This window comes from Phaethon aethereus, assembly GCF_964289735.1.
Source record: "Phaethon aethereus genome assembly, chromosome: 14".
NCBI classification, from domain to species: domain Eukaryota; kingdom Metazoa; phylum Chordata; class Aves; order Phaethontiformes; family Phaethontidae; genus Phaethon; species Phaethon aethereus.
Window position 1 is genome coordinate 1,458,321 of NC_138590.1, and position 26,767 is coordinate 1,485,087.

Here is a 26,767-nt window from a genome sequence, read left to right on the forward strand (position 1 = left end):
TGCAGGTGGAAAGTAATTTCTCTCCCTGAGGAGAAATACTTTTACGGGCAGATCTTCATTGCTGCCTTGTGCAATAGCTCGGGTTTGGGAAAGTAATGTGGCTGGTGGCGTTCCAGGATGAGGCTCTTGTAGTCTGAAGAAAGGGTCAGGGAAACGTCATTAAAGCGCGACTGCTACAAAAGCTGTGCAGGTCGGGACAGAGATTCTACTCGTGGACTAACGGAATAAGACTCGTAATATTCTATGTGTCATACTCGGAGAACTTTCTATTATATCAGCATTACACAGACATTTTGCCGGCGAGGTAAAACTACCATGTCCACGGGAGGCCTCTGCCTTCCTCCCGGTCCCGATCGCCTGGAGGATGAACGAAGAGCTGGGCTGGGGAAACGCCGAGGCGGGTTTTCCGCGCCGGGCGGGAACCGCTGCCTCCGTGGCGACGGTGCCGTCCCCGCGAGCCGCCCGTGGGAAAGGCAGGGCGGGCAGCGCTGGGCAGCGCTCGGTGCCTGCAGTGCCGGGAGGAGGCTGCGGGCGCCGCTGTTGACCGAGGAGGAGCGAGAGGAAGGCCGGAGCGCTGCAGGCAGCCCCGCCCGCTGCGGCCCGGCTCGCTCGCTCGCTCGCTCGCTGGCTCGGCGGGCGGGCGCTCTGCGAGCGTCCCCGCGGTGCGGAGCCGCGCTGCAGCGAGGCGGAGGGGCCGGCGGCCGCGCCCGGGAGCGGGAGCCGAAGCGGTAGTCGGCCGGGCGGGCAGCTGCCGGCGGTGGTGCGGGGCCGGCGTGTCCGCGGCGGCGATGTGCGCGGCGGGGAGGCGCTGGGGCCGGCGGGAGCGAGCCCTGCTGTGGTGCGTGCTGCTGGCGGCGTGGGAGGCGGCGTGGGGGCAGCTGCGCTACTCGGTTCCCGAGGAGATGCCGAAGGGCTCGTTCGTGGGCGACGTGGCCAAGGACCTGGGGCTGGAGCTGCCGGTGCTCCGCGACCGCGGCGTCCGCGTCGTTTCCGAAGGTAGGACGCAGTATTTCGCCCTGCACGGCAAGACGGGACACTTAGTGACGGCGGAGAGGATAGACAGAGAGCAGCTGTGCCGGCTGGTGGAGAAATGCGTGCTGCGCTGTGAGGTGATAGTGGAGGGGGAAATGCAGGTCTACGAAATCGAAGTGGAGATCATAGACATTAACGACAACGCGCCCAGCTTCAAGGAAATTGAGCTGGAGGAGAGAATGAGCGAGACGACAGCCCCTGGGTCGCGGTTTCCGCTGGCCGAGGCTCACGACCCGGACTCTGGGCCGAATTCGCTGCAGAGCTACGAGCTGAGCGGCGACGAGCACTTCTCGCTGGCCGTGCAGGCGGGCCCCGGCGGGGATCAGCGCCCCGAGCTGGTGCTGGCGAAGGCGCTGGACCGGGAGGCGGCGGCGTTTCACGAGCTGGTGCTGCGAGCGAGCGACGGCGGAAAGCCGGCGCGGACGGGCACGGCGCGGATCCGCGTGGCGGTGCTGGACGCGAACGACAACGCGCCCGTGTTCAGCCAGGCGGAGTACAGGCTGCGTGTGCCCGAGGACGTACCCATGGGCTCCGCCCTCCTCACCGTCACGGCCACCGACGCCGATGAGGGAATGAACGGGAACGTCAAATACTCCTGGAAGAAGACGAAGGACGCGGCATTCCATATATTCGATCTGAACGCCGAGACGGGAGCGATCGCGCTGGTGCGGAGCCTGGACTTCGAGGAAGGCGACTCGTACGAACTGGAGGTGCAGGCACGAGACGGAGGAGAGCTTTTCGATACGGCGAAAGTCGCGATCACGGTGACAGACGTCAACGACAACGCGCCCGAGATTTCGGTGCGGTCGGTGCTGAGCGCGATCTCGGAGGACGCCCCGCCGGGGACGGTGGTGGCCCTGCTGCACGTGCAGGACCGGGACTCGGGGGCGAACGGCGAGGTGCGGTGCTCCCTGGACGGCGGCGTCCCGTTCCGGCTGCAGAGCTCGCAGGGCAGCTACTACCGCGTGGTGACGGCGAGCGAGCTGGACCGGGAGGAGGTGGCGGAGTACAACGTGACGGTGCGGGCGGCGGACGGCGGGTCGCCGGCGCTGCGCAGCAGCGCGGTGCTGGCGCTGCGCGTGCTGGACGTGAACGACAACGCGCCGGTGTTCGCGGAGGCGCGCTACAGCGCCCGGCTGCCCGAGAACAACGCGGCGGGCGCGCTGGTGCTGACGGTGCGGGCGGCCGACGCGGACTGGGGGCAGAACGCGCGCGTGCGGTACCGGCTGTCGGAGGGGCGGGTGCGGGGCGCGCCGCTCTCGTCCTACGTGTCGGTGCAGGCGGAGACGGGCGCGCTGTACGCGCTGCGCTCCTTCGACTACGAGGAGGTGCGCGAGCTGGGGCTGTGGGTGCGGGCGGAGGACGGCGGCGCGCCGGCGCTGAGCAGCAACGTGTCGGTGCGGCTCGTGATCGTGGACGAGAACGACAACGCGCCGCAGGTGCTGTACCCGCCGCCGGCCTCGGGGACGGGCGCGTTCTGGGCGGGCGTGGAGCTGGCGCCGCGCTCGGCGGAGCCCGGGGCGCTGGTGGCCAAGGTGGTGGCGGTGGACGCGGACGCGGGGCAGAACGCGTGGCTGTCGTACGAGCTGGCCAAGGCGACGGAGCCGGGGCTGTTCCGCGTGGGGCTGCACAGCGGCGAGGTGCGCACGGCGCGCTTCCCGCTGGCCCGCGACGCGGCGCGGCAGAGCCTGGTGGTGGTGGTGAAGGACCACGGGCGGCCGGCGCTGTCGGCCACGGCCACGCTGACGGTGGTGCTGGCCGAGAGCGTGGCCGAGCTGCTGTCGGAGCTGGGCAGCGCGGCGGCGGCGGCGCCGGGCGAGCCGGCCGGCAGCCTGACGCGCTGGCTGGTGGTGGCCGTGGCGGCCGTGTCCTGCCTCTTCCTCGCCTTCCTGCTGCTGCTGCTGGCGCTGCGCCTGCGGCGCTGGCGCCGCTCGCAGCTGCTGGCGGCGGGCAGCGGCGCCTTGCGCGGCGTGCCGGCCTCGCACTTCGTGGGCATCGACGGCGTCCGCGCCTTCCTGCACTCCTACTCGCACGAGGTGTCGCTCACCGCCGACTCGCGCAAGAGCCAGCTCCGCTTGTCGGGCGCCAGCTGCTGCGACACCCTCCCGGCCCGGCCGCCGCCCGACGAGCCCGCGCCGCTGCTCGGGGAGGAGCCTGCCGGCGCCCCCCGCGCGGATCCCGCCGCTGCCCCGGTGAGTTCTTCCGGCGAGACCCTCCCGCCTTGCCTCTCCTGCCTCTCGGGACGCTTGACCCTTCCGCTGCCTTTCCTCTGCGCATGCCGGTAGGGCGAGGCACAGCTTCCTGCGCAGGGGCCCCGTCTGTGTTTGTGTGCTGTCCGATCTCTGGTGGGGGAAGGAGAGTTGAACTAGATGTACTCGCAGTAGTAGCAGTGGAACTGCGTGTGTATCATTTCTGAGCTTCAGAAGGTGGCAGAGCAATGCATCTCCCCTTCCTGGTAAAGATATATGGCCTGATCGTTGGGATATTGTTACAGATATTTTGTCTGGGGAACTGGTCTTTAGGTGACATGGTCTTGTAAACTATGAGTGTCAAAGAACATAGTGCAAGTTGTGAGGTGTTGCGAACAGACTCGTGGGAGCTGTGCGTGTGGGACCGTTGAAGAAACCAAGAGATACGGTTTGCTTTTTTCCCTGTTTAGTGTCCACCTGCGGTATCATGCACCATGAGTTTTTTCTTCCCGAAGAGGTTTGGCTAGAAGCCATGTTATTGCCACTGTGTTGGGAACCCTGGGAAATTCTTCCCGTATGTTTGCACGTTGTCATCACTCCATAACTAACAGCTTAATTATGTACTTAGGAGAAATTGCCGAGTGGGAGTTTGGGAGGAGTCAACCAAGGTTATGTAGAGTGCCATGAAGAGTATGCTATGATCCCTTCCATTCTGCATGTGTTAACTGCTTCCCTTGATCCTTGTGGTGATCTTAAGGTGGGGATTTTCCTCTGATAACATGTGGCAGATCACAACTCTTACACTTGTCCGACTGTCCTCTAGGTGCCTTTCATCTTTACAGTTGGAAAGAGAAAGCATTTCATAGATGTGTTTTCTTAAAATGTTCCTGGAAGAAATGGTCTTGCTTGTCACATACACATGGTGAGTTGTCCAATATCAAATATTACTTAACTGAGTTTCATATTGCTTATGGCTTTTAGAACCTTTCATGTTTCTTCAAATTATAGGGCATGAGCAGAAAAATCTCTTTGCAGGCATCACCATTGCAGTGCTGGGACTCTGAGAAGTTGTGCACACAGCATTTCTGTCAATGGTGTTTGTTCATCTGTCTTCAGAGGCAGCTTTTCTGTTGTGTGGCATTGGGGCAGGGTGAAGAGTTCTTCCTGTACAGAGACAGGGCAGGTGGAAGAGTTCACTGTCATATAGTGTGAAATGGCTAAAAGAAAGGTGTAAAAGCTTGTCCTATTTTGTAGATGAGGCCTAGAGCTGCAGTTCCTCGCATTTTCCTTTTCTTATCGTCCAAAGAAAATACTTTGCGGGATTGCGGCTATGGTATATGATGTGAGCTCCTGTATGAGCCTCCTCTGTTGTACTTGTTAGCAACTAGTTATCTTTCCTGTGTAGCTACTACAATTGACACAATCTGTCCAGGCCTAAAGCTGGGCGTCATTTTGGCGAGTAATCTTTAAACATTAAAAGATGAAAAGATTGACAAAACTTTTTTGTCTGAGTATTTTTGGATATCACTTTGCTTGGACTCCAACTAGCCATGTTGTGGGTTCGTCCGTTTGCTTTCCTATTGAATGCTCTTCCCTGTGAATGGTAGTGAAATTCTCGCCTTTCTTGTCGTCATGATGTAAACATAGACCTCTGTGTGTCTGACAATGTGTCCTAAAATATCCCTGGAAGAAATGCTCTTGCCTGTCACATATATATATGTGCTCACCTAAAGTAACTGCTGATGTTTTGTTGGTATTAATCTTGATGGGAAAGTAGGGGATGGGAGAGTTTTTTGTCAGGAATTTCTGGGTTTGGGGCTTGTTATTTGAAGCATTTGTGATGGAATACTTATTTTATACGCTGTCATGTTTGCTACACCTTTGCCTGTGCATGGTAGGTCTTGGGTGTAGACATAAACATGGCATTTACGGTTGCAGACTCACATATCTTCCAAATTGCCCATGTATTGAAGAAAAATGGCGGTATCTTTGGCCTAATACTGACAACTGAGTCTTTAACTGAGCTGCATATCGCTTATGCCCCTTAGAACATCTGCCATTATTTCAGATGAGTGTGATGAGCAGAGAAGTCTCCATGCATGCATCCGTGTTGTGACCCTTGTTCTCTGTAAGGAGATGTCATGTGTGAAACAGTTCTTTCAATGTCGTCTGTCTGCAAAGTTGATTCCCTGTTGTGTGATGTTTGAGCTCGCTGACGCATTCTGTCTGCACAGAGACAGGGCAGGTGGAAGAGTTTACTGTGGTATAGTGTGAAATGTCTGAAACGTATGTGTAAAGGTTCAGTTTCTTCTACTTGTTATAGGGGTTCCACCTTTGTGGTTCTGTGCATTCTCCTTTTCTTCTTTCCAAGTAAATTGCTTGATGAACTGTGGTCTTTGGTGTAAACTGTTTTGTGATCCTCCTGTGTCCTTTTTTCCAACTAGATACTCCTCTTGTGGATCTACTACAGTTGACCTAGTCTGAAACGTGAAGCTATGATTCCTTCACTTCCATCTGTTTTCCATCCTTGCCTTGTTTGTTGTCCAGGTTTAAAGCTGGGCCTCACTGTGGCTGGTAACCCTTAAAACATTGAAAGGTCTCTTAGAATTGTTGGGCTGGGGAAGCAGTTTCCATCCCTGCCTTGAAGGTGTTCAGCTGCCAAGATGAAGACTTTGACAGACCTCTCTTTCCCTAAAAGGTCACTAAGTGAAACGTTCTTTCACCTGTGGCTAAGACATAGCCAAAATGTTGGATTTTGTCTGTGTTGCAACTAAAGGCTGTGAATGCAGAGCAAGGGAGGAGAGAGGCTGTCTTCAAACAAGGAAAATAGGCAGGTCAGCGTGGTTTTTGCTGAGCAATGGTTTGATTTCATGCCTGGTGCCAAGGCCTGTGCCATTCATGCTGTGATGCTGGTTTCCCTGTCCTGAAAGGCGATGAGAGTCCTCCAAGCATAAAGTATTTGCACAAGAGATGTGCACGTAGAATGATGATGATTGGGTAGAAAGGCTCATAATTCTTGTGTGAAACCTCCTTTATGCATCTATATTTCACTGCAACATTGTGATGTAGAGTTTCTTCCCAGATGTAATTAGATTTTCTTTCAGGCCTTTGTTTCCTGGGAGGCTGTGGTTCATTTTCCCTGTGTCTGGATATTTCTTTTGTATTTGAGACTGTGAGTATTGTTTTGCAGCAAATACTTGCTTCCCCCTGAGGCAAGCCCTCAGCTACCTGAAGATATCGTAAGACTGCCTGGTTTGAGAAAGAGGCCTGTACTAAGTTGTTTACGCTTATGGCTTCATAGTTGCATGCAGATAAGCAGGACACACAGTAGGAAACATTGCTGAGAGCTGATGACTATTTCTGTAGTCCAGAGGCAGACTTTAGGGTCACACTTGTGCTTGAGACCTCAGTGACTTGCAGGTGCTCGGGGGGATGAATTACAACACCCACAGTGAAGACCAAGAAGACTTCCAGGTAAGTTTCTCTGACAACACTTCATCTTTTAATGGTTCCTTGCCTTCCTTGTATGATTTGTTTCTCTTCCTGCTTTCCTGTGTATGTAGGTATAGTACTAAGAAGTGGCATATCTTTGTTTAGCCCTGTGTTGTGCGTTAGTGCCTCTTGCTCACCCTATAGCTTTTGTGGAAGGCAGAAGATGTGAGGTTATATTTGTGTTCTGGTTTTGGTAGGGCGAGGACATGAGAGCATGACCTTAACAGAAGTCACATCTATGTGGAACAGCGCATGTGATAAAGGTGGGGAGGTGATCCCCCATAAGCTGATACTTTGTTTTTACGCAGTTTCTGTTGGACGATTGCTGTTCTTTTAGCTCAGACATTTATTGTTCATGTGCTGGTGAGAAGACTTGGGGAAGCTCTTTTGGCATGGGGGCCATAGAAGAGCAGATTGTCATTTCCTGCTCGTCATCATTACGCCATTAAGCACAGGGTTGTGGTAACATCTACCTTCAGTACCTTCTGCTCAAAGTGTTTGGCCTAAGAAATATCATTCCACCTGATCCGTCCATTCCTATATGTTTCTACTTCTTGCCTTGCTTCTTGTCATGAGCTACACCTTGACCTCAGGGTGTCCAATCAAATGGGGAAGGTCACATCTGTTCCATCTGTCTGCATGCAGGGGCAGGTCCCATACACAAGTTTGATGTTACACAGCTGTGAAGAGGAAGCTGTCCATACATATACATGTGCTTCTGGAGGCACACTTGTCTGCAACCTAAGCAATCAAACCCGTCTGTTTCTGCTGCAGTCCTCAAAGTCAGAGTGGCAAGCCAGCCCAGGCAAGGTTTCCATGAACAGACTAGGGCTCAGTGGGAGAACGTGTGTAATGTGTCATCCAAAACATGCTGGCCCCTGAATTGGAGAGATATGGGTTTGACAGGTGGACTGCTGGCTGGCCAGCCACATCCAAAGAGTTATGGTCAATGGCTCAATTGGAAACCAGTAACATGGGGTGTCCCTCCAGGGTGCGTACTGGGACCAGTACTATTTAGTACCTTCAGAGACAGCAGGATTGAGTGCACCCTCAGCAAGTTTGCAGAAGACACCAAGCTGAGTGGTGCCATTGATTCACTAGAGGGAAGGGATGCCATCGAGAAAGAAGCTGACAGGTCTGAGAAGTAGGCCCTTGCTAGCCTCATCAAGTTTAACAAGGCCAAGTGCAAGGTCCTGCACCTGGGTGGGAGCAATCCCCAATTTCAAGACAGACTAGGGCATGACTGGATTGAGAGCAGCCTGCAGAGAAGGGTATGGGGATAGTAGTGGGTGACAAATGGGACATCAGCTGGCAACGTGCACTTGCTCCAGAAAGCCAATCGTATCATGGGCTGCGCGACAAGTAGCATGGCCAGCAGGTCGAGGGAGGGGATTCTCTGGGTTTCAGGAGACCATATCTGGAGCACTGGAATAAGACATGGACTTCTTAGAGCTGTCCAGAAGAGAGCCAGAAAAACTGTCAAAGGGCTGGAAGACCTCTGCTCTGAAGAAAGTCTAGATTACCTTAGGGGTGCTATATTTGTCCGTGTAACTGTGATTCTCCCTGCAAGAAAAATCAAATATCAGAGACTTACATAAGCAAAAGGAAGAAATGCATGAAAGTCTGTGCAGGTCTGGCATGACAGGACTGAGATGACTTTTTCTTCATTCTGGTTCCGGTTAGTCATTGATTGCCCCAACATCGCGAATGTTTCCTGCTTGGTATTTCTCCCAGGTAAGGAGAGCAGAAACCAAAAAAGACGTGATACAGCGCTCAGCACCGCTCAGAATCCCGATGCCCTGAGAGCGCGGCCGTCGGCGGCTGCGATGGCGTCGCGGCGCCTCCGGGTGCCGCTGTTGGCCGAGGCGGAGCGGCGCTGGAGCCGCAGGCGGAGCCGCCGCAGCGTCCTTCCCCCGCAGGCTGCTGGCTCGCACGGCGCCGGCCAGAGCGGCAGCGGCACGGGCAGCAGCGGCGAGAGGCGGCGCGGCGCGGGGAGCAGCGGCGTCCGAGCCGGCGCCGAGATCGCTGCCCTCCGGCGGCCCCTGCGCTCGCTGCGGAGAGCGGCTGGAAGGGAGGGGGGGCAGCGGCAGGAGGGAGGAGCGCGGCGGGCGCTGCCGAGAATGGCGGGCAGGCAGGAGCAGGGGCAGAGCCGCCGGCGAGCAGGCGGGCGAGCGCTGCTGCCCGCTTTGCTGCTGTGCTTGTGGTGCCGGGCGGCGGCGGAGCGGATCCGCTACGCCATCGCCGAGGAGCTGGGCAGAGGCTCGCTGGTGGGACCGCTGGCGCGGGACCTGGGGCTGAGCCCGGCGGAGCTGCCGGCACGCAAGCTGCGGCTCAGCGCGGAGAAGCAATACTTCGGCGTGAGCGGGGAGAGCGGGAACCTGTACGTGAGCGAGAGGCTGGACCGGGAGGAGATGTGCGGCGAGTCGGCGTCCTGCTCCGTCAGCTTCGAGGCGCTGGTGCAGAACCCGCTGAACGTCTTCCACGTCGAGGTGGCCATCCGGGACGTCAACGACAACGCGCCGCGCTTCCTGCGAGACAATTTCCAGCTGGAGATCAGCGAGTTGACTCCCCCCGGCGCCCGCTTTTATTTGGGCATGGCGGAAGACGCGGACGTGGGCAGCAACTCGCTGCAGGGCTACGAGCTGGAGGCCAACGGCTACTTCGCGCTGGAGGTGAAGGAGAGCCAGGACGGCAGCAAGTTCGCGGAGCTGGTGCTGCGGCGAGCGCTGGACCGGGAGAGCGAGCAGAGCCTGCGGCTGGTGCTGACGGCGCTGGACGGCGGCGAGCCGCCCCGGAGCGGCACCGCCCAGATCAGCATCAACGTCACCGACGCCAACGACAACGCGCCCGTGTTCGCGCAGGACCGGTACCGCGCGAGCCTGCGGGAGGACGCGCCGCCGGGCTCGCCGGTGCTGCACGTCTCCGCCTCCGACGCCGACGCCGGCACCAACGCCCGCATCACCTACGGCTTCGGGGAAATGCCGCCCAAGGTGCTTCAGAAGTTCGCGGTGGAGGCGGAGAGCGGGGCGATCACGCTGCGGGAGGTGCTGGACTTCGAGGACACGCGAGCGTACAGCCTGGCCGTGGAGGCGAGGGACGGGGGCGGTCTTGTGGCGCACTGCGAGGTGGAGGTGGAGGTGCTGGACGTGAACGACAACGCGCCCGAGGTGACTTTGACGTCGGTGTCGAGCCCGGTGGCCGAGGACGCGCCGTCCGGCACGGTGGTGGCCCTGGTGAAAGTGCGGGACCGGGACTCCGGGGAGAACGGTCAGGTGTCGTGCGAGCTGTCGGGCGAGGCGCCGCTGTCGATCGTGGCGTCGTCGGGCGGCTCGTACAAGGTGGTGACGACGAGCGCGCTGGACCGGGAGCAGGCGCCCGAGCACCGGGTGGCGGTGGTGGCCAGGGACCGGGGCAGCCCGGCGCTGTCGAGCCGCACGGCGCTGGTGCTGGAGGTGTCGGACGTGAACGACAACGCGCCGGTGTTCGAGGAGGCCGCCTACAGCGCCTACGTGGCGGAGAACAACGCGGCGGGCGCGCCGGTGCTGCGCGTGCGCGCGCGGGACGCGGACGCGGGCGCCAACGGGAGCGTGAGCTACTGGCTGGCGGGCGGCAGCGCGGGCGCGGCGCCGTACGTGTCGGTGGAGGCGCGGAGCGGCGCGGTGTTCGCGCAGCGCTCCTTCGACTACGAGCAGTGCCGGGAGTTCGCGGTGGCGGTGCGGGCGCAGGACGGCGGGGCGCCGGCGCGGAGCTCGACGGCGACGGTGCGCGTCTTCGTGCTGGACCGCAACGACAACGCGCCGCGGGTGCTGTGGCCGGCGGCGGGCGCGGGAGCGGCGGGTGCGGCCCCAGTCCCGGCCCCATTCGAGGTGGTGCCGCGTTCGGCCGAGGCCGGGTACCTGGTGGCCAAGGTGGTGGCGGTGGACGCGGACGCGGGTCGCAACGCGTGGCTGTCGTACGAGCTGGTGCAGGCGCCAGAGCCGGCGCTGTTCCGCGTGGGGCTGCACAGCGGCGAGGTGCGGACGGCGCGGGCCGTGTCGGAGCGGGACGCGGCGAAGCAGCGGCTGGTGGCCGTGGTGAAGGACCACGGGCAGCCGGCGCTGTCGGCCACGGCCACGCTGCACGTGGTGCTGGCCGAGAGCTTGCAGGAGGCGCTGCCGGAGCTGAGCGAGCGGGCGGCGGGCGCCGAGTCGCCGGCGGAGCTGCAGTTCTACCTGGTGCTGGCGCTGGCGCTCCTCTCCGCCCTGTTCCTGCTGAGCGTGGCGCTGGCCGTGCTGGCGCGGGTGCGCCGGGCCGGGCCGCCCGCCGTCCTGCGCTGCCTGGGCGCGCAGCGCTTCTCCGTGGCCGGCGCCGCCTTCCCGGCCGACTTCTGCGAGGGCACCTTGCCCTACTCCTACAACCTGTGCGTGGCGCCGGGCCGCGCCGTCGCCGAGGGCGCTTGGCCGCCGCCGCCGCCGCCGCTGCCCAGCCTGCCCGCGGAGGAGCTTCTCGGCGGGGAGCCCTGCGGGAAGCGGAGCCCGAGCAGCAGCGCCGGCGCGGGAGAGCCGCCGCCGGACGCCGACGCACCGCAGGTCGGTTCTCCTTGAGCCCTTCTCAGCCGCCGTCCCTTTTACCCATGGTGGGTCTTCCCCTGGTGGTGCGGATGGGGAGTGCCGGCCCGTGTGTCCGCCAAGGAAGGAACGGGGCATCCCCTTCCACTCGGAGCAGGCAGGTAGCGGCAGTACTTCTGGGTTTTCCGGTTCTCTCAGGTTCAGGCTCAGGTGAGAGGCTATGACTACAACTCTCGTTTGGCTTAATTACTGCCAAGGCGGTACGTTAGTGATTCTGCATGATGGAGTGGGGAAAATGTGGACGCTTGTTGTTGGAGAATTTTCCTTCATGATAATGTTTTTCCCCAAACTCATGTACTTGGACCTGGTTGATAGCTGGATGGCAAACTGTTGGTTAATGCTGTTTCCCAAAGGAGAGGTGGCGTGTGGCTCCATGAATGGCGAGGTTACAGATTGTTCCTACATAGTGAATGTTCCCCTCTTCTGCCGAGTGCCCTCTTGTCTTTTGCAGGAAGGCTCTTCCAGAAACGGCTGCATTAATGGGACAGATAAATTTTATCCAGGCATGATTTTTTCCAAGTTCTTTGTACAGTTATTTCCCATTTTAATGGTGAACGTGGAGCCTTTCTGTGTTTCTACATAGAATGAGACCCTCCGATTCAACTTTCCTTTTCCAGTATTAGCTGTTTCTTCAGATGTACCAACATTTTAATGCAATCCAATTCCTCTCGTCCAGTTCACAAATACTGTTGAGAAGAGATGAATATCGGGAAAATAGGCTCAGTAGAAATATTTGCAGCAAATGGAAAAAAATTGCAGCAACTGAGTCGTATGGCTGCAATCCTGCCATTTTTCTAGTGTGGGCCACAGAATGGGTACAGGAGCAAAGGTTTAGATTCTGCATTTCAGTTGTTTGACTGCACCTGCTTCAGCCTTTAACTGTCTAATCTCAGTCAGTGGTGGTGGAGTAGTTCATTTAAACTGTGTTCCATATGAACTGAAGTATTTAAAGCAAGCTTTCTGCTGCTTTGGTCAATGAGCCTGATACCTCCAGTTCTCCAGGGAGCGGAGAATCTCATGTTTTGTATGTCAGAGCCGGTTTTCTTTTGCTGTCCGTGTAGCCGCTATTCAAACATGACAGCTACAAAGACCCGTGGTGGGGACTGTGCTTTTGGACAAATGGGATACGACTCATAATGTTCTGCATGTCGTATTGCAAAAAATATTTTACTTTACATAGGAAGCAAAGTTAGCAAGTATTTTGTCACATGCAGAGGAAGTTACACACAGTGCTCGTCTCTGAGCCTTTTCTAACCCCTTGCTGGCAGTAGTGGGCTGTTGCTCTTCATTATTTTGCTGTGGCTGTTAGTGCTGATCCATGTCTCCACAAACGAATTAAATCATCCTGTACCTACACGTTTTTGGCAAGAGCAAAGCAGCCCTTCCTGCCTTGTCAGCTGTCTCTCTTGTTGGCTGCGTGGGAGGTTCTTGCCGTTCAGCTTGTGCTGGACAAAACTAAGAGGTTTGGTTAGTCATGCGTTCAGCTTCAGCTGATGAATTTTGTCTGCCAAACCTGTGCTATCTTCAGTGCTGTGTGTTAGCAATGGTGAAGGGGGATCCGTATCATGTAAAATGAGATCTGCTGATTGTCCACGATGGGGTTGGGAAAGGGGGTTGATGCTTGGTGTGGTAGATTTTTCTGTCCTGATCAGTTTTCCTGAAGTGATGTACCTGGACCTGGCTGATGGCTGAACAAAACCCCATTGGTTAATGCTGTTTTGCTGTTGACCTCCCAAAGGAAACGTGCATCTGGCTCCATGAATGGAGAAGGTACAGATTGTTCCCCTGCTTCTGCCGTGTGCCCTGCCATTTTTTGGTGGAAGGCTACTGCAGAACTGGTAGCACTAGTGAGGCTGACCAGTTTCTCCAAGGCATTATCTCTCCAAGTTCTTTGTGCAGTTGTTTCTTTTTTTTTGTTCCCTTTTTTTGTACTGTTCCTGACCTGTCTTTTTCCACACAGGTTAAGCCATGGAATGTGATCTGAAAAAAAATTCAACAGTCAAGTTTTGTATTTCAGAGGATGTTTGCTTTTTGTATCCCCTTTTCCCAAAGATTTATATTTCACGTGAAGAGCTTGGGGTGGTGTTTTTGGTAATGACCTCCCCAACAGAGAGAGCACATCCATTGCTGCCTGCTGCTGAGTTGCTGCAGTGATGGTTGGAGCAGGGGGAGAAGCGGAGGCTGACTGAGATCAGGCTCCGATGTGCAGGTGAAAAGCAACAACATCAAGAGTGAAGGGCTGTGCCTGTGTTGTGGGGTGCTGGGACTGACCATTCCCACCGTTGCTCTTAGAACAAGCTCTGCTGATGCTGGATGTTGATGTGTCGCGATTGTTCATTCTGGAGGCAATTCTTTGTTCAGCTTCAGATGAAGAATTTTTTCTATGGAGTGTGCGTTCTCTAAAACGGTATGAGTTTTTAACGGTGAACGTGGATACTTACTGTGTAGAATGAGATCTGCTGAGTCTACATGACGGGGTTGGGAAATGTGGTTGATGCTTCATGTTTGGGATTTTTCCTTCTTGATCACTTTTTCCCAAAGCAATGTACTTTGGAGCTGGTTGATGCCTGAACAAAAATGTGTTGATTAATGCTGTTTTGGTGTTGGCCTCCCAAACGAAAGTATGTGTGACATCATGAATGGAGAAGTTACAGATTGTTCCTCCACCTCTGCGGTGTGCATCTCTTGGTGGAAGGCTGCTGCAGAACTGGTAGCACAAGTGTCAGCATTAGTGGGAATAGTTAATTTTGTCCGAACATGATCTCTTTATTTTCTTTGTGAACTTGTTGCTCCTTTTTTGTTCCATCCTGTGACAATTCCCTCTTGTTTGCTGTTCCTCATATGTCTTTCCTAAAGAGTCATAGAACGAGATCCAAAAAAGAAAATCTGCTTTTTCTATCCCTGTTTCCGCAAACTTGCACTTTGTCGTGCTTGATAACGTTTAAAGCTGAGGGTGTGCTACATGCTACCTGTTCTATTTTTCTAAGGGATCCTCGAACACAAGGTGCAACTGCATCACTCCATGCTGCACAGTTACTCGAGAATGGAGCACTAAGGCCTAAGAGGAAGCACTTAGTGTAGTGAACGGCTGTCAAAAAAAAAATCCCTTCCAAGGTGGCTGTTGGAGAAGGGGGAGAAATGAAGGCTGACTGAGATCAGGTTCTGAAGTGCAGGTGGAAAAAAACAGAGTCAAGAATAAAGAGCAGTCCCTGAGAAGGACTCCTTTTGCTGGCAGATCTTCTTTGCTGCCTTGTGCAATTGGTCGGGGTTTGGGAAATTGATGTGGCTGGTGGCGTTCCAGGATGAGGCTCTTGTAGTCTGAAGAAAGGGTCAGGGAAACGTCATTAAAGCGCGACTGCTACAAAAGCTGTGCAGGTCGGGACAGAGATTCTACTCGTGGACTAATGGAATAGAACTCGTAATATTCTACATGTCATATTCAAAGAAGTTTCTATCGGCATTATAATCGGCATTACAAAGACATTTCACCGGTGCAGAAGAAGTACCACGCCCACGGGAGGCCTCTGCCTTCCTCCCGGTCCCGATCGCCTGGAGGATGAACGAAGAGCTGGACTGGAGAAACGCCGAGGCGGGAGATCCGCGCCGGGCGGGAACCGCTGCCTCCGTGGCGACGGTGCCGTCCCCGCGAGCCGCCCGTGGGAAAGGCAGGGCGGGCAGCGCTGGGCAGCGCTCGGTGCCTGCAGTGCCGGGAGGAGGCTGCGGGCGCCGCTGTTGACCGAGGAGGAGCGAGAGGAAGGCCGGAGCGCTGCAGGCAGCCCCGCCCGCTGCGGCCCGGCTCGCTCGCTCGCTCGCTCGCTGGCTCGGCGGGCGGGCGCTCTGCGAGCGTCCCCGCGGTGCGGAGCCGCGCTGCAGCGAGGCGGAGGGGCCGGCGGCCGCGCCCGGGAGGGGGAGCCGAAGCCGGGGACGGCCCGGCGGGCAGCTGCCGGCGGTGGTGCGGGGCCGGCGTGTCCGCGGCGGCGATGTGCGCGGCGGGGAGGCGCTGGGGCCGGCGGGAGCGAGCCCTGCTGTGGTGCGTGCTGCTGGCGGCGTGGGAGGCGGCGTGGGGGCAGCTGCGCTACTCGGTTCCCGAGGAGATGCCGAAGGGCTCGTTCGTGGGCGACGTGGCCAAGGACTTGGGGCTGGAGCTGCCGGCGCTCCGCGACCGCAGCGTCCGCGTCGTTTCCGAAGGTAGGACGCAGTATTTCGCTATGCACGGCAAGACGGGACACTTAGTGACAGCGGAGAGGATAGACAGAGAGCAGCTCTGCGAGAGTGTGCAGCAATGCGTGCTGCGCTGTGAGGTGATAGTGGAGGGGGAAATGCAGGTCTACGAAATCGAAGTGGAGATCACGGACATTAACGACAACGCGCCAGGCTTCCGAGAGGCAGAAACGGAGCTGAGAATGAGCGAGACGACAGCCCCTGGGTCGCGGTTTCCGCTGGCCGAGGCTCACGACCCGGACTCTGGGCCGAATTCGCTGCAGAGCTACGAGCTGAGCGGCGACGAGCACTTCTCGCTGGCCGTGCAGGCGAGCCCCGGCGGGGATCAGCGCCCCGAGCTGGTGCTGGCGAAGGCGCTGGACCGGGAGGCGGCGGCGTTTCACGAGCTGGTGCTGCGAGCGAGCGACGGTGGAGAGCCGGCGCGGACGGGCACGGCGCGGATCCGCGTGGCGGTGCTGGACGCGAACGACAACGCGCCCGTGTTCAGCCAGGCGGAGTACACGCTGCGTGTGCCCGAGGACGTGCCCGTGGGCTCCGCCCTCCTCACCGTCACGGCCACCGACGCCGACGAGGGGATGAACGGGCACATCAAATACTCGCTGAAGAAAATCGCAGAGAAAGCTCGGAAGATTTTCGATCTGGACGCCGAGACGGGAGCGATCGCGCTGGTGCGGAGCCTGGACTTCGAGGAAGGCGACTCGTACGAACTGGAGGTGCAGGGACTTGACGGCGGCGGCCTTTTCGACACGGCGAAAGTCGCGATCACGGTGACAGACGTCAACGACAACGCGCCCGAGATTTCGGTGCGGTCGGCGCTGAGCGCGATCTCGGAGGACGCCCCGCCGGGGACGGTGGTGGCCCTGCTGCACGTGCAGGACCGGGACTCGGGGGCGAACGGCGAGGTGCGGTGCTCCCTGGACGGCGGCGTCCCGTTCCGGCTGCAGAGCTCGCAGGGCAGCTACTACCGCGTGGTGACGGCGAGCGAGCTGGACCGGGAGGAGGTGGCGGAGTACAACGTGACGGTGCGGGCGGCGGACGGCGGGTCGCCGCCGCTGCGCAGCAGCGCGGTGCTGGCGCTGCGCGTGCTGGACGTGAACGACAACGCGCCGGTGTTCGCGGAGGCGCGCTACAGCGCCCGGCTGCCCGAGAACAACGCGGCGGGCGCGCTGGTGCTGACGGTGCGGGCGGCCGACGCGGACTGGGGGCAGAACGCGCGCGTGCGGTACCGGCTGTCGGAGGGGCGGGTGCGGGGCGCGCCGCTCTCGTCCTACGTGTCGGTGCAGGCGGAGACGGGCGCGCTGTACGCGCTGCGCTCCTTCGACTACGAGGAGGTGCGCGAGCTGGGGCTGTGGGTGCTGGCGGAGGACGGCGGCGCGCCGGCGCTGAGCAGCAACGTGTCGGTGCGGCTCGTGATCGTGGACGAGAACGACAACGCGCCGCAGGTGCTGTACCCGCCGCCGGCGCCGGCCTCGGCGTCAGGGGCGGGCGCGTTCTGGGCGGGCGTGGAGCTGGCGCCGCGCTCGGCGGAGCCCGGGGCGCTGGTGGCCAAGGTGGTGGCGGTGGACGCGGACGCGGGGCAGAACGCGTGGCTGTCGTACGAGCTGGCCAAGGCGACGGAGCCGGGGCTGTTCCGCGTGGGGCTGCACAGCGGCGAGGTGCGCACGGCGCGCTTCCCGCTGGCCCGCGACGCGGCGCGGCAGAGCCTGGTGGTGGTGGTGAAGGACCACGGGCGGCCGGCGCTGTCGGCCACGGCCACGCTGACGGTGGTGCTGGCCGAGAGCGTGGCCGAGCTGCTGTCGGAGCTGGGCAGCGCGGCGGCGGCGGCGCCGGGCGAGCCGGCCGGCAGCCTGACGCGCTGGCTGGTGGTGGCCGTGGCGGCCGTGTCCTGCCTCTTCCTCGCCTTCCTGCTGCTGCTGCTGGCGCTGCGCCTGCGGCGCTGGCGCCGCTCGCAGCTGCTGGCGGCGGGCAGCGGCGCCTTGCGCGGCGTGCCGGCCTCGCACTTCGTGGGCATCGACGGCGTCCGCGCCTTCCTGCACTCCTACTCGCACGAGGTGTCGCTCACCGCCGACTCGCGCAAGAGCCAGCTCCGCTTGTCGGGCGCCAGCTGCTGCGACACCCTCCCGGCCCGGCCGCCGCCCGACGAGCCTGCGCCACTGCTCGGGGAGGAGCCTGCCGGCGCCCCTCGCGCGGACCCCGCCGCTGCCCCGGTGAGTTCCTCCGGCGAAACTTTCTCTGCGACGCATCCCTCTGCTGCTTCTCTACGCGTTCCCACCCATTTCCCGTGTAGGGAGCGTCGTTTACAAGGAAGGCAAAGCTTCGTTAAGTAGCACACTGTGCGCTGATGGTTCTTGCTTCGGTGAGGCGAACGTGTGATCGTCGGTGTGGGAGGCAGAACGGGACTACTGTTGGCTTGAACTTGTTTATAGAGTGGCTGTGTTTTCATCACGCACTAGGTCGTTTGTCGTTTCGTCCCCTGACATGTGTAATACCATTTTTCCTGTCAGTATTCGCTCTTCTGAAGCGGTGTGTTGCCATTATTAGTAAACGGAAGTGTGGGTTATCATCAGGGTCTGCTATCTTCCCGACAGCACTTGTGCTTGAGTAGGATGAGAGTGTCTTGACACGGAACGTTAATGGCCCCGCGGTGGGTTAATTATTGTGCTTTTTCTGCGGCAATTATTGCTTGTTTCCTATCGTTACCTGCTCGCGCGTGTAGTAGCATCTGATCTTGTATCCTTTATTATTTACTATCCTTTAAAGCAGTGTGTGAGGATATTCTTGTATTCTGTGTATTCTTGTAATCTGTGTATTCTTAATAGCCGTACCCCTTAGAAAGTTTCTCTTCTATTTCTGTCCTCCTCACCCGCCAGTGAGCAGTTTTACTTTTAGGATGGAACTATTGCAAATACAAAATTATTTTTATCGTGGATACATGTTAGTTGAGGGTTTTTTTCCTCAAGTCCGTCTTTGGTTCACTTAATTCTCTCTATTCCCTTGTTACACATCTTTATTTTACACACTCATTGTTTAGGATGAATGGAAGCCATTACTGGAAATGAACTGTCCCTGCTTGTACTTCTACATGTACTTGTCTCATGTGTGAAAGTTCCTCACACAACATGTTCCTCAGGCAGTAGTGACAGCAGTGTCAATTTTATGTACCACGCTGGAGCTGCTTCTTCCTCAACCGGGAAGGAGTTAAGTAGGTGCTCCTGGGAATTCCTTGTTGCTTGCAGGAATTTCCTTGGTTGGGTCAAAAGTGAGCTCCAAGCTCCGGACCGAGGAATAGGGGAGAAGAGGAGCGACATTACTCATTCGTAAGTGTTAAATTCTAAAATATACGTGCGTATGTGAGCAGTGGTTGGCCACCTCGGTGGTGATCCCACTGCTGTGCTCTTTCGAAGATGGAGCCGAGTTGACCAACGGGCTGTTTCCAGTGTGAATGTTGTCGTTATAGACTTTATAAACCTCTTCTTAGGCCTTCAAACTATGGGTGAAGTGCGAGAAAGCAGAGAGTATTGTCGCAGTTTCTGCTGGGTTGCATTACAGATGGTATGGCTCTTCACATAATGTTAAGATACTCTTGCTGTGAAGGGTTATTAATTTGTGCTTTTTATGTCGCCTTATAGGTTGTTTCGCGTCGTTATCCCTCGCGTAGGAGCGCCTGACCTTTCTTTTCTTAATGGCGTTACTGGTTAGAGAGGTTGTTTCCTCCTTCTGTGCTCCTTACCAGCCAATGAACACATCCAGGGTTTTACTGCACCTGGAACGATTTTGCGAGAATGACCTTGCTGACCACGAGAAGCCTGTTCACGCAGGGACCTTGTGGCCTCTTCTACCAAAGGAGTGTTAATCTTGGAGGCATTGTTCCTGTCCTGTGGGCACTTGTGGTTTGTCGTCGTGTCTTTTACAGAGAGGTGTAACTACACCCTAGCCTGATGTGCCCAATGCTGATACAATTTTCATTTCTTGCTCTGCAGCATTACTCACGGGATTGGACTTTTAGACGCACACACACAGAGGTATTTTCGTAGGGAATGGCTTATTAGTTGAAGGTTTTTCTAAAAGTCTGTCATTCGTTGTTTTATTTACCACTATTGTCTTACCACACAAAGTTTTGATTTAATGGTAATTATTTGAAATGTATGTAAGCAGTACATTCATTAGTAGTGCAATCACAAACGCTGAGGAAGGGTGAGATTCTGCATAAATACCTTCTAAGTATGGGTGAATGACCCTCTTGTATGTGCCCCTCCATGTGAAGTAGAGGGTGGCTAGTTCTTTGTGACAATGGTTCTCACAGCAGCGTCCTGGCCGAGTGATGGTTTGCTAGTAACTGCCATGGTGGAAGAAGCTTGCAAAGGAGAAACTGAATCCTTTTGAGGGAGTGGCAAGAGTGGCATGACTGCGAACTGAGTTATCACCAGGACCCTGTGAATGGACACAGTAGTCATCCATGGAGTTAGCTCTTGTTTGGAGCAATAGGAGTTTTAGGATGGTCTGCTGTACCTGTAGTTTCCAAAGTCGTGGTCTGTGTAGTACTTGAAATGATTCAGCTGGTGATAATGTGCCCTGCTCTCTCCATGCCCATGAACCAAGATTTGTTGGTTTACAGAGTCTTGCATTCCATGATTTCCTTTGAGTGTTGCTGAGAGGTGGCATTATCATACAAATAGGCACTGAGGAGGATCAAGTCCTTTTTCACAGGCGTTGTGCTCAAGAAGGTTTTATCCTTTCCATTTTCAGACCACCCCACGCCTGGAGTCTTCTGTGTATTGTCGGTGCAAAGTACATGTCATTTGTGTCATGAGTAAAGTGCCTTCTCTAGTGTTGCCCTTCTCTGGCGTCTCTTCTTGTGACGTTTTTTGCGATCTTTTTTCTAAAAGTCTCTGACATGTCGCATACACCTCGGGCCTCGCCACAGAGGAGTACACCACTCCTCTTTACAATTCTCGGCACAGCATGCTGGTAATGGAAGCATCCGGGGCACATGGGTATCTTTTTGCTGCCCGTCCATGTTCTTACATCTGCTTACGTACCCCGTTCACTGAAAGAAGCAATTTTGAAGAAATGCATTAAGAGGTCTGTCTTCCCAGTCGTAGAGCAAGAAGCTGCGGTGATCTCTGTGATTTGTAAACTGGGAGCATGTACTGATAGGGCTGTTGTACAGAATAAGGCTTTCCATTCTCTCCCAGTCTCAGTCACACTGAGAGTTATATACAATAAAATGTATACAATCAAGAATCTCCTCAAAGAATAACGGTGGCTCTGGTGCTTCTTTCTACAGTAGCGTCTCCCCTAAAATCCTTTGTAGGTGTTGCTTCTCAGAGCTCGTAGAAATGAAATAAAAGAACTGGGGAAAGAGAACCCGAAGCAATAGTAGAAGCTGTTGGAATATGGCAGATATTTGCTGTACAGCGTACCTGCTGGTACTCGCCTGTACTCACCTGTGCTCTGCCGTACGAAGTCTGCATACTCCTCCACTGCTCGGTAAAGCGTTCGCCAGCCCGTCTCTTCATTTCTACTAGTGAGCAGAGCTGCTCGGTTCGCCTTTCCGGGGGTGCGAGAGCACTAGCCAAACTGGAAGCCGAATCGCGCTTTTCGGTAGCCGATGGCGCCGACTCCCGGCAGCTGCGGACAGTGCGGACCGAAGCGCAGAGACCGCTGATGTCGTGCGGCGCCTCCGGGTGCCGCTGTTGGCCGAGGCGGAGCGGCGCCGGAGCCGAAGCCGCCGCAGCGTCCTGCCCCCGCAGGCTGCTGGCTCGCACGGCGCCGGCCAGAGCGGCAGCGGCACGGGCAGCAGCGGCGAGAGGCGGCGCGGCGCGGGGAGCAGCGGCGTCCGAGCCGGCGCCGAGATCGCTGCCCTCCGGCGGCCCCTGCGCTCGCTGCGGAGAGCGGCTGGAAGGGAGGGGGGGCAGCGGCAGGAGGGAGGAGCGCGGCGGGCGCTGCCGAGAATGGCGGGCAGGCAGGAGCAGGGGCAGAGCCGCCGGCGAGCAGGCGGGCGAGCGCTGCTGCCCGCTTTGCTGCTGTGCTTGTGGTGCCGGGCGGCGGCGGAGCGGATCCGCTACGCCATCGCCGAGGAGCTGGACAGAGGCTCGCTGGTGGGGCCGCTGGCGCGGGACCTGGGGCTGAGCCCGGCGGAGCTGCCGGCACGCAAGCTGCGGCTCAGCGCGGAGAAGCAATACTTCGGCGTGAGCGGGGAGAGCGGGAACCTGTACGTGAGCGAGAGGCTGGACCGGGAGGAGATGTGCGGCGAGTCGGCGTCCTGCTCCGTCAGCTTCGAGGCGCTGGTGCAGAACCCGCTGAACGTCTTCCACGTCGAGGTGGCCATCCGGGACGTCAACGACAACGCGCCGCGCTTCTTGCAAGACCATTTCCAGCTGGAGATCAGCGAGTTGACTCCCCCCGGCGCCCGCTTTTATTTGGGCATGGCGGAAGACGCGGACGTGGGCAGCAACTCGCTGCAGGGCTACGAGCTGGAGGCCAACGGCTACTTCGCGCTGGAGGTGAAGGAGAGCCAGGACGGCAGCAAGTTCGCGGAGCTGGTGCTGCGGCGAGCGCTGGACCGGGAGAGCGAGCAGAGCCTGCGGCTGGTGCTGACGGCGCTGGACGGCGGCGAGCCGCCCCGGAGCGGCACCGCCCAGATCAGCATCAACGTCACCGACGCCAACGACAACGCGCCCGTGTTCGCGCAGGACCGGTACCGCGCGAGCCTGCGGGAGGACGCGCCGCCGGGCTCGCCGGTGCTGCGCGTCTCCGCCTCCGACGCCGACGCCGGAACCAACGCTCGCATCACCTACGGCTTCGGGAAGATGCCGCCCAAGGTGCTTCAGAAGTTCGCGGTGGAGGCGGAGAGCGGGGCGATCACGCTGCGGGGGGCGCTGGACTTCGAGAACACGCGAGCGTACAGCCTGGCCGTGGAGGCGAGGGACGGGGGCGGTCTTGTGGCGCACTGCGAGGTGGAGGTGGAGGTGCTGGACGTGAACGACAACGCGCCCGAGGTGACTTTGACGTCGGTGTCGAGCCCGGTGCCCGAGGACGCGCCGTCCGGCACGGTGGTGGCCCTGGTGAAAGTGCGGGACCGGGACTCCGGGGAGAACGGTCAGGTGTCGTGCGAGCTGTCGGGCGAGGCGCCGCTGTCGATCGTGGCGTCGTCGGGCGGCTCGTACAAGGTGGTGACGACGAGCGCGCTGGACCGGGAGCAGGCGCCCGAGCACCGGGTGGCGGTGGTGGCCAGGGACCGGGGCAGCCCGGCGCTGTCGAGCCGCACGGCGCTGGTGCTGGAGGTGTCGGACGTGAACGACAACGCGCCGGTGTTCGAGGAGGCCGCCTACAGCGCCTACGTGGCGGAGAACAACGCGGCGGGCGCGCCGGTGCTGCGCGTGCGCGCGCGGGACGCGGACGCGGGCGCCAACGGGAGCGTGAGCTACTGGCTGGCGGGCGGCAGCGCGGGCGCGGCGCCGTACGTGTCGGTGGAGGCGCGGAGCGGCGCGGTGTTCGCGCAGCGCTCCTTCGACTACGAGCAGTGCCGGGAGTTCGCGGTGGCGGTGCGGGCGCAGGACGGCGGGGCGCCGGCGCGGAGCTCGACGGCGACGGTGCGCGTCTTCGTGCTGGACCGCAACGACAACGCGCCGCGGGTGCTGTGGCCGGCGGCGGGCGCGGGATCAGCGGGGGCGGCCCCGGCCCCGTTCGAGGTGGTGCCGCGTTCGGCCGAGGCCGGGTACCTGGTGGCCAAGGTGGTGGCGGTGGACGCGGACGCGGGTCGCAACGCGTGGCTGTCGTACGAGCTGGTGCAGGCGCCGGAGCCGGCGCTGTTCCGCGTGGGGCTGCACAGCGGCGAGGTGCGGACGGCGCGGGCCGTGTCGGAGCGGGACGCGGCGAAGCAGCGGCTGGTGGCCGTGGTGAAGGACCAGGGGCAGCCGGCGCTGTCGGCCACGGCCACGCTGCACGTGGTGCTGGCCGAGAGCTTGCAGGAGGCGCTGCCGGAGCTGAGCGAGAGAGATGCTGTGTCCCAGCTGACGTCTGATTTAAACCTCATTCTTGTAGTGACACTCGCTGTCGTGTCCTTGTTATTCGTTTTGATAGTCTTTTTGATTCTGGTTTTTAAATACCAACGGTCGAGTAGCCCTCCCGTTTTTATAACTTCTGATAAGGAACTGTATTCCAGCCTGGGCTCAAAAGCACCGTACAACTACTGCAGCAGCACGCTGCCCCTGCCCTACTCCTCCGAAGTGTGTTTAGCTTCCGATTCGGGCCAGAAGGACTTCACATTTCTGAGACCAGGGACGGCAGCGCTGTCTGACCGTCTTCTGGACGGGGAACCCGGCTCAGGCACTCACTCTGGGAAGGACCCTCCTAGCCCAGGGAGCTCGGCACAGGTGAGCTTCTGTCCTGGGGTCCCTCTCTGTGACTTGCGTGAATCTTCTTCCTTTGTTCCGCCGTCGGGAACCGACAGAGGTCAACCTCACCTCCCGGTGCACTGCTCAGTAGCTTGAAGGGGGAGGGGTAGGGTGTGGGCGTGGGTGTGATCTTGACTCGAAAGAGTAAAAATACCTGCCCAATCTCATTCGCGAATTGTCGATTGTGCCGCAGCAGTTGTGTGCTATGTTGTCAGTACTGCTGTCTGTCTGTCCTACTCCAGGTGCGAGTTTCACTGAGCCGGGGTGGTGACTTGGGCACGGGGTGGAATGATGACAAAAGGGTTGTGGGTTCCGAAGCTGAAACAGCCCGTTCCTCCTGGTCTAGGGACTGCTTATTTTATTGTCTCTGACAGATTTGAGCATTTTCCTATGATAATGATGTGTGATCTATCCACACCGGTTCACTCAGTGAGGGCAGCGACTCTATAGTCCTCTCCTTCCTCCTTCCAGCTCGGTTCTTTTCATACACTGAAACCCTGAAAAGAAAGATGTTGCATACACCCGTGACTTAACATTTCCTCTCTGTCTGGGGAGCCGGGGCTGGTGCCTCACTGTAGCTCCGAGCCAGGAGCTGAGCAGAGAGTGCATTGGGCCTGCTGCTGCCACAGGCTCCTCTTGAGCCCCGGCAGACCCGGGAATAGTGCCAGAGTGAGCGCCTCTGGCTGGGATTTGGCTTGAACCCGTCCCTGAAGGAATTCCTGGTGCAGGGGAAAGGGGCCTTTCCCTTTAGTTGTCGCATGTTTCCACTTCTTTCCCTGCAAATGGTGCTTTCAGGAGCTCCGAGGTGTCACCATCAATATTCGGGCTTCCCACCAAAGTGAGGCAGGTGTAATATCTCCAGATCAATCGAAGCACGGGAGATGGAAATATTCAGTGTTTCATGCCTTTCCCAAGATCTCTTCGCTGTACTCAGCTTTCCACTGCTTGGCCGTCCTACTACTGCTGGGATTAAGCGGACAAGGTACTCTGAACATGGGTTGTGTGTGCACTCGTATGAAGAGAAACTCCTTAAAAATTACGATATGCATGTTAGAGAAATCGCTCAGTAAATAGTGTTTAGGAAAGACATGTGGGCAGTGGTTGGAAAAAAGATTCAGAGCTCTTTCAGAGCAAGTAAGTGGCTGAAGACTGTTTCAGGATTTATATCTAAGAGACCTGTGGATTTTCTTATTTTTACATTGTATGTAAGAAAGAAAGGTAACTGGGATGTCGTTGCATAAGTGCTATGAGAAAAGAAATCTGGTCCCAGCAGTATGAGCCTGCAGACACTAAGGTTACAGAAGCACTCCAAAATGGTTAGAGAGGCATAACGCTTTGTACTTACGTGCACGATGCAGCTACAGTTGGTAAAGTATATCATTTTCCTTCTCAGTCCTTAAATTGCTTCAGAATTAAATTCAGTCAAAATACGATCAGATGGCTAACGTTGAATTTTATCGGCATAAAGCCTATACTTTTATCACATTTTGTGGACTGGTGATAAGAATGGTAAGTAGTGCTGATACGGTTTACCTTTCGGCAACGATTATTCGGTAGGAGAGGAAATAGCTGAGCATGTAGAGAGGAAAGAATGTGCTGACCCATTTGATATCGTTGACTCTTCACATATTGTTCTTCTGGCTGGATGCCGTGGGTGAGGACATGTAGCCAGAGCCGAGATCCCTGTCGCTCTGGGGGATATCATGTCTCCCACGTTGGTGTGGGTTATTTGCAGCCCTCCCACAACGCGCTCAGCCATGACAAGCAGTGGAGTGAAAGGTAACGAGCCGCAATGTTTCCGAGACAGTTCTGCAGGGTTTGGAGAGCTTTGTCCTTTCTCCCGATAAACGAATGAATGCGTGGGCATTGATTTCCACTCCAGTTTCTTTCTCAGACATCGCCGTCCCTTCCTTATCAGTCTCGGCTGTGGGAAGGCACCCGGACGCCATGTTTCTCGGCCACAGCCGGGTTTTAAATGGCTCCTGGCGCTCCCTCATCAAGCTCCCTTGGCTCCTTCCCATTGCACCGTGAGAGCTGAGCAGTTGCGCAGGTAGTGGACAAGCAACGTCGAAATTGCAGTAGTTTTAGCCATATGGGTGCTCGAAACGTCAGAAAACCCGACGTATCGCGAGTTGCTGTTGACAGCAACAATCCCAAATGCAGGCAGGCGGCCCGGGAATTGGCTGTTTCTCGCCCAGGTGCTGCCGGTGCTGTGACCTACTGGGCGGTTTCCTAACGGGAACCGTTCCCACTACTGGGGAACTAGCACGTCGCAGATACTCATTTCCCTGCGTCTGGCTGGTGGAAACAGGTGCCCGGGAGCAAGCTGGGAGGTGGCGAAAGCAGGAGGGCATATTAAACCGAGATTTCTATGATTTGTCGGGGAAGATGCCTGCTGGGACAGTGGTGGCGATGGGGAGCAGGAGGGGCGATACTCGTGGGATGCCCCGCGGAGTGGCTGTGGGCTTGGGGGAGCTGCTCGTAACTCGACAGCACGAAATCCGCGTCGTTTTGCCGGCGACGCTGGCTTTGGTGTCACAGAGAGGCGTGACGTCGCGACGCCGTGGGATGTCGGGAGAGGGCTGACCTAGCATTTGCGTGGGAGGACCGGCACCCCGAAGGTCCCGAGGGGCACTCGGAGCTGGTGCGTCGTGCCGGGGCTGGCTCGCCCCGGCGCCCTGGTGCCCCAGCCGACCCTCCCCACCCTTCGTCCAGCCCGCTCCACCTCCCCTTCTTGCTCCCGCTGCCTCTTCCCAAAGAGGTTTTCCCGGGGGACACCCCCCGCCTCCTCGTTTCCATATCGCCCATTTTGGCGTCATCCTCTCCA

At 57.9% G+C, this 26,767-nt stretch overlaps 3 protein-coding genes across 3 annotated transcripts in view; all 3 read left to right on the plus strand.

The window, feature by feature from the left end:
• The first annotated feature begins 482 nt into the window (after positions 1 to 482).
• LOC309409835 (protocadherin gamma-A10-like) lies at positions 483 to 3,352 on the plus strand. Its single transcript, XM_082006067.1, has one exon. The coding sequence runs from the start codon at positions 789 to 791 to the stop codon at positions 3,315 to 3,317; it is 2,529 nt and encodes an 842-aa protein (XP_081862193.1). The 5' UTR covers positions 483 to 788; the 3' UTR covers positions 3,318 to 3,352.
• A 5,134-nt stretch (positions 3,353 to 8,486) lies between these two features.
• Positions 8,487 to 17,868, plus strand: LOC309410054 (uncharacterized protein; the record flags this gene model as incomplete). Its single annotated transcript, XM_082006373.1, has 3 exons — positions 8,487 to 11,285; positions 11,459 to 11,470; positions 14,990 to 17,868. Exons 1-3 carry the CDS (start codon positions 8,540 to 8,542, stop codon positions 17,866 to 17,868), a joined length of 5,637 nt encoding a protein of 1,878 aa, XP_081862499.1. The 5' UTR covers positions 8,487 to 8,539.
• A 3,453-nt stretch (positions 17,869 to 21,321) lies between these two features.
• LOC309410055 (uncharacterized protein) overlaps positions 21,322 to 26,767 on the plus strand; it is a 43,742-nt gene continuing 38,296 nt past the window's right edge. Inside the window, exons 1-2 of the mRNA XM_082006374.1 lie at positions 21,322 to 23,919; positions 25,676 to 25,719. Coding sequence (XP_081862500.1) covers positions 21,496 to 23,919; positions 25,676 to 25,719 — 2,468 coding nt within the window. The 5' untranslated portion in view covers positions 21,322 to 21,495. The remainder of the gene's footprint in view (positions 23,920 to 25,675; positions 25,720 to 26,767) is intronic.

Excerpts from the sequence above, each read along its gene's own strand:
- LOC309409835 (XM_082006067.1), top strand. The coding sequence starts at position 789 with ATGTGCGCGGCGGGGAGGCGCTGGGGCCGGCGGGAGCGAGCCCTGCTG.